The sequence below is a fragment of the Pelobates fuscus genome, chromosome 1, assembly GCF_036172605.1.
Source record: "Pelobates fuscus isolate aPelFus1 chromosome 1, aPelFus1.pri, whole genome shotgun sequence".
NCBI lineage: Eukaryota > Metazoa > Chordata > Amphibia > Anura > Pelobatidae > Pelobates > Pelobates fuscus.
The window spans coordinates 434,977,412-434,990,405 of record NC_086317.1 but is presented as its reverse complement, the minus strand read 5'-3'; the positions used below and the strand labels follow the sequence as shown (position 1 = coordinate 434,990,405).

At 41.1% G+C, this 12,994-nt stretch overlaps 1 protein-coding gene across 1 annotated transcript in view; it reads right to left on the bottom strand.

Moving 5' to 3' along the window:
• The window catches only part of UBL3 (ubiquitin like 3), a 133,037-nt gene that overhangs the window by 28,532 nt on the left and 91,511 nt on the right, over nt 1-12,994 (bottom strand). The window contains exon 2 of the mRNA XM_063429488.1: nt 4,394-4,502. Coding sequence (XP_063285558.1) covers nt 4,394-4,502 — 109 coding nt within the window. The remainder of the gene's footprint in view (nt 1-4,393; nt 4,503-12,994) is intronic.

Here is a 12,994-nt window from a genome sequence, read left to right as displayed (position 1 = left end):
ATTTGAATAATGTTATCATATCCCCTCTCAGGCGCCATTTTTCTAAACTAAAGAGGTTTAAATTTGTCAACCTTTCTTCATAGATGATATATTCTATTCCTTTTATTATTATGGGAACTGTCAAAATTAATTTCAAACTTAAAGGGTTACTCCAACCACTATGACCACTTCTGTTTTAAGAAGTAGTTTCATCTCGAAACGCTGAATATACAGAGATATTGCACTTTTGTTACACCCCCCACAGATGTGACTGTTCCAGGCTGCCTCAATATCAATCATGTGCAACAATTACACCTGTCAACAGTGTGCTGGGCACAGATTTAATAAGCATGCCTGCAGGTGAAAGCTTTAGAGCACTCAGTCTCCCTCCCTGCGCTCACCCCCCTTTCCCCCGCACTACCACTCTGCTTTCAAGATTTACTTTTAAAAACAAATAAATAATATAATTAAAGCCCTCCCATCACCGGCCCAGAGTGTATGCGCTCTGAGCTAGTGAAACAGTCTATGAGAAGCTTTTGATTGGACCATGAGCAGGCAGTGATGACATTGATGAGGGCATGGAAACCAGCGTGGGGAGCTGTGCCTGGAGCTGGATTCCAGGTATGTTTGTTCTTTATTTACAGGTATATATGAGGGGAGTATTGAATGAATAATACCCATTAGAGCACTGTAAACTAAATTAAACAATTTAACACAAAGGATTAGAGCAGGGGTAGGCAACCTACGGCACTAGTGCCACGCACGGCACTCGAGGTGTCTTTGCACGGCACTCAAGGCTGCTAGAGCCAAACAGGCTCTTTCCTATCAGGAGTCCCAGTAAAACTTAAGATATCTGCTAATACGAAAAGGTGGTGAAGGACAATCCTCAATGTATGCATTGCGGCACGTAGAGGAAGTGATCTCAGATCACTTCCTCCCAGCACTTGTGAATAGGAATCCACACTGTAGCAGAGCAGCCTGCAGCTGCTGTTGCAGCTCCTGTCCTTGACCTGTACCTGGCCGGCCCGGTCCCCACTGGAACGTAGTGAAGCCACCCACACTGCTAGATATACACAGAAATGCAGAATAACCCTCCCTTCATACAAATAATACGAACAGCCCACACACAAACATACACACAATCCGCACAAACTCAACACCACTGACAAGCCACATACATGCACACAACCCCACATGCAGCCTATCAACATGCAATACTCCAAACAGCCCCTCACAGACAAACACAATGTGACATATCCATCCACACACAATTCCACAAGCCACCCCACGTACATAGCCCACATTCATATGTATCATACACGATACCATAAACTACTCCTGAACATATACAATATAATAGCTCATATACACACAAATACAACGATACAAAGCAACTACAGTAAAAATAACACAAGCAGAATACGGTAGCATACACACCTCAATTTTAAAAAATAGGATCGGCATGCTACGGGACATCACAATCCTATATCGGCACAGTGCTGCTAAAAGGTTGCCTACCCCTGGATTAGAGTAACAGTTTAAGGTCAAGAAGCTGAACTTGAAGCAAAGCTGACTTGGATAATTTTTCCAGTTCATTTACTCTTTCCTTAAATTTAAAATTCACTTTCAACTCCCGAAATTCTCACTTTAGTAAGTAACCCTGAGTCTGTTCCCAGTTACTATCACAGCAAATCAGGAGGCATATTTCTTCATACAGTTTTATTATATGGAAATTGAGTTTCCCCCCAGAAATTGCATAAAAGCTCAATGATTGAGGATCCTTTTGCAGACATACATGCATGTTTACCTATAAACTGCTCTTTCTTACCTAGTGCTCACATTTATATAGTTTCATCATCTCTCCCCACACAGTTTAATTCATAAAATCTTAACCGTCAGTGCGTAAACCGATAGCATCCACTAGATCAGTGGTTTCCAACCCAGTCCTCAGGTACCCCTAACAGTCATGAATTTAGGGAATACCCAGTTGTGTCTAATTTGTTTTTAGGAAGAAAAAAAAAAAAAACACTTTAGACACACCAGGTTAAGAAAGGGGGTATTTGGGTTGGGAACCCCTGCACTAGACGAATGCCAAGAGCTTGTTGATCCTATGTGATGAGTGGAACTGCTGCTGGTAGGGGAGGGATCACTTATCCACTAAGCTTCTCCTGGAAGGAGATTTATGTATGGGAAAAGATCAAACCTCATTGACCACAATAGGAGTCTCCTGATAAAGCCATGGAGGAGTCTCTGTGTTGCTGATTTCTGCTTGTGTATTTAGACCTTGTAACTTTTGCATAATGTTTAATGCCTGATCTATATAATAAATGGGGAGGAGGTGACAATGTAGCATATTCCTGGCAATATTGTTTTTTCTGGGCTCTATCGTGAATTTCTTGGAGAAAGGCAAATGTGGTGAAGTCCATCAAATAAAAAACATACAAAGTTGCTGAAACTGTACATACTCTATTTAAAAATAAATGGAAAACTGCCACTGAGCTTTGCAAAATAATGGATACTGCCATAAGTGCCAAACCATGTATGATGGCAGCCATGAGTAACTACTTAATACCTACTTGAAGCGGACCTTGGCATCCACACATGAAAGCGTTTCTTTTTATGCAGTCAGGAAATTAAAATGCTAAAACAATATGTTCTGATTCTACACGATAAATGCAGCAAACTTCTGAAAGGTATTTTATATGACTGAGCAAGGATTCAACAATAACCTAGGTCCTCCTAGGATCATACAAACATAAGTTTCTGTTTGTAACACCCAAGATTACAAAGAGAATATGTGCTTTGTACAAGTGTGGGATTAGCTCATATAAGAGACCCTATTTTAAAGCACAGAGTACATTTTAGACCAAACACCCTCTTACTCCTCTAGTTATGCACTGGATAAACAAGAGAACAAATATGGAATAGTAGAAAAGGGGCCAAAAAGAACATTAGCTTACTGAAGCAGTTTTCATTTATAGGTCATGAAGTCACACTGATCGATTCTCTGACATTCATGACTTAAATCACTTTGTTTATGAAGCTAGCCACACCTCCATGCATGTGACTTGCACAGCCTTCCTAAATACTTCCTGTAAAGAGATCTAACACTTCCTTTATTGCACATTCGGTTCCATTTGGAATGTCTTATCTCCTGCTACAATAATAGCTTTCTAGACCACACAGGAGATTACAGTGTATAAATAGAGTTCAATTTACAGAGCAGGAAATAAAAACTTTCAAAGCAAGTTAACATATGATTAAAAATGAAAACACTTTTCATGCAGGCTGTGTCACCCACAGTAAGGGGATGTGTGGCTTGGTTTGCATGGACAAAAACAAGTGATTTAACTCCTAAATGACTGAGAATTGAGCAGTGAGACTGCAGGGGCATGGTCTTTACACTAAAACTACTACTTTATTAAGCCAAGGATGTTTTGATGCCCATAGTATCCCTTTAAGAGTAACCATACAAATCATGGTGATGGAAAACCGAATAAACAAAACCAAAAACGAAGCAAATTCAGCAGTGCATCCATATATTACGGCAGACGCCAGATACCACAATATGGGCCGACACATTACTTGTTCTGCATTAAAGAATATTTTCTTCATTCTAAAAGACAAGTCTAAATATATGTGTGAAGTTTGCTTTCAGCATATCGCTAACATAAATCATTATAGAAATTCACATTAAACAGAACAGGCTTATGGGTTTAGATTTGACTTCCTCTGAATTCTGTGAATCAGCAAACATACAAGTGCTTTGCAAAGAAGCTCAGAGAACTAACTGTGCAGTATTCTGGTATCACTTGCTGAGGCAGAACACTATTTTATTTTGTTTGGCATACTGCCATGTCCTACTTCTACAGACATAAAAACAGGGGGAAAAATACTGAAACTGCTAATCAGCATCTTTAAGGAGCACTGTGTAGACACAAACTGAGCTATTGGCAGAAAATAATACAGCTTTTCTGTTGAAATTATACGATCAATCTAAAAAATGCAATCAATAGCTTTAACTTTCACTAAAGTGGATCTATCTTGGACTAATCTCTTTCCATCTGGTGTGTGGCACAGCAGAGACTATTTAAATGAGCCTAGGCTGGTCTTGGCCAACAACCTGCTTATTCAACTAAATAGCCTTCACACCCCCACCTCTAGAAGAAAAGAAAAAAAAAACATTAAACACTGATCATGACATATGTAGTGTTGAAACTAAAATGAAATGCAGGGAAACTTTTATACAGGGGCAAACAGTGTCCCCTTCTATTTAGCCGTACAATACCACTATACGCCCACTTTCATTAAAGTGTGAACCTCTGTTAGATAGTTAACTTCTATACACAGAATCCAGCAGGCAGGAAACTAATAACAAGTGCATAAAGTACATAGGGATCATAACATCTCTTACCCATTGGCCAGTTATCGTAGACATGTTTAGCAATGTCTGCCGCTGAATCATTCGGCGAAAATAGGAATTCTTTTGTCTTTCCGCTTACCAATATTAGACGCAAGTTAATCTGTGGAAATGAAGTAAAAGGAAAGTTAGATTATGTTATTACTTTCATTAAAACATGCTAAATATATACTAGAGATTAAAAGCAATGTGTTTTGATGTGCAGTACAACCCCATCCATTTCAGTTCACCGCTACATTTTCCCCTTTAACCTATTTTCTCTTGCCTTTTCCTGTGCCCCTCAAACCAATAAACCCATATGCATTTATTTGGAGGCAAATAAAAAGCGATGAGCAATTTTTATACATTATAATACAGCCCAAAGTATAGATTGATACGTAATAATGTGTGAATACATATTGTGTGTGTTTTCTTTTAAAGGGTTATTGCATTCCATGCCAGTCTCCTGTGATGGACTGTTTCACCGGCTCAGAGCAGTTATGCACAATCTGAGCCGACTAGGGGAGGCAGGGTAGGAGGGACAGTGGCAGGGGGGGAAAGCCCTAATAACATTGTAGGGAGGTGGAAAGGGTTCAGACTACTGAAGGAGGAAAAGGAGATGAAAGTTTCTTCTAGCAGGCTCTGGCAGCACAAGAGAAGCTCAATGCGTCAATTGCCAGTGTTCAGTGCACGCTGAGGATAGGTGTATTTTATGCACAGAATTAACATTAGCCAATGTGGAACAGAGTTCAGATGCAGATTACTCTGTATGTGCTGCATTTTAAGCAGAAACGCTAGACATACAGATTCCTACCATCAGGACTACTTCAAATCAAAACTTCAAAATAGTATTTGGAGTAGCCCTTTAAGAAAGGTGCCATGGTGGGGGACCACAAAGCTGCTTTAAAAACAATACAAAGACAATTACTGACTGATAATCACACACAAACATTTTCACAGCATAGGGCTGGCAATTTTTAGCCTGGGGGCAAGTGTGGCCTTTTTGGGAGTACAAAATAATCTGCACAGCAGAAGAGGCATAACTAAGAGGCAGAGACTATTTCCAATGACTTCATTGCCACCAATGGCAACTGGTGTGTGTAGTGAATGTTAGGAGCACTGTCTCATCTCAGCCTGTAGTCACTAGAAAACACCTCCAGGGACACCATACATTCTCATCATAGTCTGGCAGCCGGTTTCGTCCCAGATACTGCAGTACATTGGGACATATGTCAGGCTGTCAATCCAGTGTGGAGAGCATTGGGATGGCTAGTCAAGCAATGTGTGGGTTTGTGCTTGGGCTTCCTAAGGCCTTGCTCCTGCATTACTGTCCAAAAAGACATTCCAAGAAATTCCTGCTTTTTTTTATCCATAGAAAAATGTGAGTCTGCAGATCAAAAACCCTGTAGGCTCAGTGGGCAATTGTCACACCTCCATATACATTTTTATGTTATTTTATTGTGAATAAAACCCCACAACTCTGGTTGCGTTATTAGTATAATTTTGTTTTTTTTAAAGCCTTATCAATAATTGTCCAGAATAATGATACTGATTCCGTGTTCAGCTAACTAATCTAAAATGTTTTATATCTGTGAGCAGAACCACTAAAGAGCAACAGAACACCAAATATTTCAGTCGAATTCCTGATATTTAAAAAAAATAAAATAAAATAAGAATAATATAATAAAAAAAGGGTTTTACAGCTGGAAGACACTAGAAATGTATCAGTGGAAAGTTCCCAGCCCCCCTAGGCGGATTAACAACTAGTAAAGAGGAAATATCGGAGAAACAACATAAGGATCTCTGTATTAATCTGACTACTAACTGGATGCCAGAGAGGATGTCGACAGGGATTACAGATCAAAGATCGCTGACCTGGATTCTGATTTAACAGAAGCTATAGGTGAAATGCTCAGAGACGGCCATCAATCAGTCTCTCTTCATTAGCAGTCTGCTCCTAAATGATCAGATTACTATCCCATTGCTCTATCCAGGAAAGGAAACGTGCAGATGAAACTGAGTAATAAATTAGTAGTATTAACTAAACCGGATTTGCGCCTCATAGGAGAATGCAATGTTTTATTTTTTTTTAATGCAATTGCGATTATCTCCCAAAGGTCATTAAAGGGTCATTTTTTTTTTTTTTAATTCTTTATTTTCAGTTTGACATATGCAGCAGCGTATCCATTTACATTGGCATGTATGTTGGTCAAGTTGAGTTGGCGATATTGTGCACATTTCCATAGATCAGGGATAGGCAACATTCGGCTCTCCAGATGTTGTGGACTACATCCCCCATAATGCTCTTACACACATAATGCTGGCAAAGCATCATGGGAGGTGTAGTCCAAAACATCTGCAGAGCCGAAGGTTGCCTATCCCTGCCATAGATAAACAGAATTGTTGTTTACATTTTTACATTTGTCTAGCTGAGCAATGTCAGTTTTCTAGTACATCATAAAATCATAAAATCAACATTAACGTAGGATTAACATAGATCCTAATGCCTAGGATAATATCCCTTTGTCTGTTGGTGCGTGTGGGTTGGGCAACTATGTGGTTACGCCCTGCCTCGACAGGGTGACTTCGTATAGGAGTGCGTATGGTATTTATGCACTTCAGTATCCCGTCAGTATTGAGTGTCGGTAGCTGGTTGGCTTGGTTGATACCTCCTTTGCGATGGCGGGGTGTGTTTTATCCCATTTAGCGAGGGAGAGGTCGCACTCTGCGCAGCAGGGCGCATGGACACAGCCGCCTTGCATACTTACATGTTGGTTTTGGTGGGGGCAGGGCGTGGAGGCAGGAGGAGAGAACAAATTGATCTGCCGGAAGGGGGAGAAGGGGTGGGGGGGGAGCGCGCTGCGAGGTCCGTCTGTCAGTTCTCCTAGTCTCTTCCTTGTGTGTATGTGCTGGTCTCAGTCATTCATGTAGTCTTCCCAGGGTTGCCAGATTTTTTAAAATGATTTTTCAGTGTTCCTGATTTGGGCTGTGAGTTTTTCCATTAAATAGTTATCTTTGATCTTCATTATAATGTCATTGTCAGTGGGGACTGTAGGTGCCAGCAACGCCTGGGCTAGCGCCCTTCTGGCTGCTAGTGTGATTTTGTTGAGGAGTTGTTGTTCTTTTCTAGGTAAACCGTCTATGGGCCTCGACAATAGGACGGACCACGGGTCCATGTCTGTGTCTTCCCAATACGTTTGTCAGTAAGGTCTGTTTCCTGTACCCGTCTATAACTGAGCAGTCCCACCACATGTGTACGAATGTTCCCTTGGCTCCACATCCCTTCCTGCATGTGTCTGTCATGGTTTTTCCCATCCTATACAATTGGACTGGTGTGGTGTACCATCTCATCAACATTTTTGTTCCTGGTGTAGCACACATATTGAAGTCTTGGCCGTCGCCTCCCATAGGTCTACCCAGTCCTCTCCCTCAAGCACACCTCCCAGGTCCCTCTCTCCCAATGGCTAATGTAGTTGGGGTCTTTGGTGTTTTTGTATGGTGCACTCAGTTGTGCGTATATGGTTGTGATCAGTCCTTTCTGGTCCGATTCTGCGTTACACATTTGTTCAAAAAATGTCATTGGGGCCTGTGCTGCTCTCTTGACCTCTGGGCGGCTGGCAAAGTCTTTAAGCTGTATGTATCTGAATACGTCTTTTGTGGTTAGTGGAGCTAGGGTTTTTAAGTGTTCGAACGTTTTGAAGGTCCCCTTGTCGTACAAGTGGGCATATCTCTGTACCCCAGTGCTCTCAATGCCCTGGAAGTCCCTTGCGCTCAGCCCTGGCTCAAATGCTCCATTGTGTAGGTATGGGGTCATTGGTGATGGTGTGTGTTTTAGGGCGTGTTTGTCAGCCGCTAGATCCCAGATCCGTATCGAGTTGAGTATTGCTGGGCATGTGGTGCGGAGGGGTGGTCTGTCCTGTCTGGGCACCCAAATCCAAAACTGTGGTAAGTCAGTGCTCATCAGTCGTGTTTCTAGCTCCACCCATCTGTGTGATCCCACCCGAGTGCCAGGCCACCACCTGGGCAAGCTGGGCCGCTAGGTGGTAATAGTAGAGATTTGGGAGTCCCATTCCCCCTCTGGTTTTTGCCCGATACAGTACCTGCCTGGCTACTCGGTGGCGTTTTTGTGCCCATATGAAGTTGTCAATGGTTCTTTGTAGGGGCATGAGGTCTTGTTTGGTTACTCTTACAGGCAGAGCCTGAAAAAGAAACAGCAGACGCGGGAGCAGCGTCGTTTTTATGGAGTGAAGTCTGCCTATCCAGGAGATTGTTTTTTCTTGCCACTTGTCTATGTCCCTGCACAGTGCTTTTATGCTTGGTGTGTAATTATCGAAGTATAATTTGTCCGGGTCTGCGGTGGGCCTGACGCCCGGGTATTTAATGTTAGTTTTTACTATCGTGAATGTATGGTCCGATCTTATTCGCTCTCTCTCTCTCGTGGGTCCATTCCCACGGGCATGGCCACCGATTTTTCCATGTTGATTTTATAGCCGGAGACATATGCGTATTCCTCTAACATTTCCTCTAACAGGGACAAAAGCCGGGGGAGCAAGTGCTGTGGTTATCGTGATTACAAAGTCTCCGCCTATGCAGATGACATTATGCTCTTCATCCCCGGCCCGTATCCCCTCTATGCCCCCCCGTCTCCCGTATTCTGTGCAGTACTGGCTCCAAGGCCAGGACGAACAGCAGGGGGGACAGGGGGCCGAAAGGGGGTCGGGATTGCCCCCGGTACCGTCGTCTGTGCTCTGGGGTCGACATATAAGGCCCCTATCCCCCTCACGAAGGGCTCCGGCATCTGTAGATGTTTTAATAGTGTGAATAGGTAGTGCCAGAGTACCCTGTCGAACGCCTTCTCCGCATCCAGCGATAGGACCAGAGAAGGCGATTAAAGGGTAATTTGCAGACATTATCTCACACACTTCGGAAAAGCTCTAGTGACATATGATCCCAGGAAACCTCCAAAGCAACCAGGAAGTGGCTAATCAGCCAATCCTTGATACTGTAAGAGGCAACGCGCATGATAATGATTCCAGAGCCGTTCTCCTACAAAGATTCACAATATTGTAAATAATCACCAGTCAAAAGTCCCTTACTATTTTTGTGTACTTGTACTGTAGTAAGTCCCATTTTAATTGTATAAAACTTAAATTTTACATACACTCTATGGAAAAAAATTAAAAAAGAAATGTGTTCACATAATGTATATAATAAAAGCATATGAAGTCTCAGAGCCAAAAAAATTAAGTACAACCGATATGGTTATTAAGATATGGAACTGGTAAAACATGTTCTGTGTTAGAACATGCCATATTCATTATGAAGATAAAGTTAAACCAGACGGAACTGCATTTTGTAATAATAGCCCAACAGAGCTGCTCAATTGTGAAATTCTGTTGTACAGCAAAACTTATTTCTGAAACGCGATATCCCCCCAGGGATTGTTACAGTGCAATGTTGAGGTTTTGCAGATTAGCTATAATAATTATGCTAGGACCACCACTAGAGAGTAAAGAGTTAAAAGCGACGGGTGCTATTCACCGCCTGAATGAAACGATAAGCTATTTGTTCCCTGGCTTGCTTTGGATCAGGTTGTGAAAAGCCTTTCTGATGTCTACATGCAGCAGAATTCATCGCCATGGAAACTATTATCTCTTGAAGCTGATCTTGAATGATTTAGGGATCTTTTCAGGTTTTTAATCAGGGCGCATTCCTTTGCTAATGCAGTTATCTGTGGCGGTTCATTAGATTTTCAAGAAAAACGCAGTGTTATTTGTATGTAAACAGATTTTGATTTCACAATAATTGCAGAGTGGGTTAGTTGAGAAATTCTGGTCAAAACTGCATTGAACCAAACCCTGCATTCCCAAGACAGATCTGGGTTTTAACAACTCATCAAAACAGCCTTGTATTCCGTAAATCAGCAACGCTCAAACCATGGCATCACTAAAAATCAGGGAGAATCATTGAAGACCTAAGTGATGGTCAAGGTGTAGAAACTATGATAATAGCCAGCATATTTTTTTTCATTAACCTGGCAACAATACAACAGAGGTTTGCAAAATACACACAATACAATAGAGGTATGGACAATTGACACACCACCGAGCAGACATGGATCATGTCTCACACCCAAATCAGAGATTTTGCTTAATCCATCTTACATTTTATTTATGTGCAGACAAAGGAAGGTTAAGTGTAGGAGAACTGCAGTGTTCACCTGATACAATGCTAGCTTAGTACACTAAACAGGGAAGGAAGTACTTCAGTCAGTTCAGCATTCTCCTGGAGAGCTAATCATCCGGCAGTAGAAGAATAGTTTACTCATCTGATATGCATCTGCTGCTAGTGTCTTTCAATTATGTCACAGGACTTGTAGGATATTTCAGTGTCTCCTCTAGGGACTTTCAACAGCCAGAATTATGTGCTTGCTTTAGCTAGTCTCCGCTTCTTAGATGTGACACACATTTATGGTTTTCAGGTTTTTCTCGCACGAGCACAGGTGAGACATTGTGCTTATGAAAGAAACAAAAAAGGTGCACTGGTTGGGGGACGGAGAACACGTGGATCAATGTTAAGAAATTGATCGGGTACACATAAGTCAGAAATGTAACAGGAGACGCTGCATCCACTAATCTATTAGATGGTGCTTGTTACATTAAAAGAGATCAATCATATGGCAGCTTGCAGGTCAGACAACATCCGGAAACAAATAATCCACTGTGATGGGATGTGACAGACTGCTTCCCTATATGTAAATAGTAATAAAGGTGCACAACACTCTTGTAAAAGAGCTAGTATATTATATAGAAAGTCATTCTATTAAACGATAAATAAAAGCTATGTTCAGAGAATGGAGAATTCTAAATTATGGCTTAAAACCTTACTGCAATGGCAATATGATAACATGTAAAAACTCAATATTTAATAATATACATGTCTTGACTAAAATGCAGGTCTCTTAATGCTCTTAAAGGAATACGTTAAGCACCATAACCACTAATAGCTACTAGCTATTAGTAGCTATGGTGGTTGGAGTGTGAAGTGTTATTACTTTTGGTAATCAAAGAGAAGTATGCATCACTTTTTAGCTTATTTGAGAAAAGAATCAGTGTAGCTAAAAAAATTAAAAAAGTTCTGTTCAGAGTTTCTCATAGAAACTTCAAAGCTCCCACATGGCAGTTGTGGAGTGACCAGGCATGTGACCATCAGAAGTGTGCAGTGCGTGCTCTCTGCTAAAGCCTTTCCCAAGGCGGCTTGGTTGACATGCAACCCATGACACACTGACATTTTACACTTTGGCAGAACAAACATACTTTTTGCTTTGAATCAATAACAATCATTGATAAGAGGATCAAAAGAAGAATACAAAGACGCAAAGCTAATGGCCATGCATTCCTACTAAAGGGAAGCACTGGACTGGCCTAGATATCACCCACATGGATTCTTTAAAAAGAGGAGGAAAAGCTGCCCAGCTCAGCACTAGAAAAACTAGAGTAAAACCACCTTTATTTTAACCCCTTAAGGACCAAACTTCTGGAATAAAAGGGAATCATGACATGTCACACATGTCATGTGTCCTTAAGGGGTTAAAGGGCAGCCCCAATTATAACTTCCTAAGGAATACACTAACATTGTGAGAGTTTCTTTAATAAGCACTGTGAAAGGCTTTATTTACGGGGGACTGTCACCTTTATGTTAGTGACCATTCCTATTTTACTCTATTCCTATACGCTAGTGACCATTCCGATTTTACTTCCCCAAGTAACACTATTAAGGTGTTTACTGACGGAGGGAAGTAACTCAGGTAAGTATGAAACAGTCGCTTGCTGAACGTTTGGGTGATCAGAGACTATATTCCCAAGCAGCAGATTCATAGGGCACATGCTATCATGGGGCATTTAGAATTTGCCAGAAAATCTAGCTGTATTGATAGATAATGGCATGTGATTTTTGTTTGTCTTAATCACCAAATCTAACGGACTGTTGGTAGACATCCTTTATTAGACGCTACTGAACCATTTCCTAACTGACCTTTTTAGTGAGCTCCAGAACCACTAATTCTGTTCTAATAACCCCCCTATTTCCTAGGGGTATATCTTGACTTGCTCACTTTAGAAGTCAAGTAGAGACCACACATATGTTCTATGCATCACTGACAGACAGTTAAAGGTCTGTTACAAGAGTTGGAAGAGTGCTGCAGGTATACATATTCAATGTAAACCACCAATGCAAGATAATCCTGGAAAATCCATGCTCTAGACAACACAACAAAGAATAGACAGTAAAGCAAAGCTTTCCTTTGCAGAAAATTCATACATGGCAGAGAATATATTTACATTTCCATAGCAGCCAATACTTTGTTTATTTCAAATTGCAAAAGTTATTGAAGATTTTCTATAAAAATAATAATAATACCTGGGGGATGGTAGAGAAAGAAGACAGTGAGGAGATATGTAGATATAAAAATCTGTGTGTATAATATTTGTGGCCTGGGATAGGAGGAAGAGGCTGAAGAGGCGCACAAATTATATACAATATTAAAGAATATAATAAATTATAGCCTAGTATGTAATGTTACAGAACCATACTGCAAAGAATATCCTAGTATAGAAC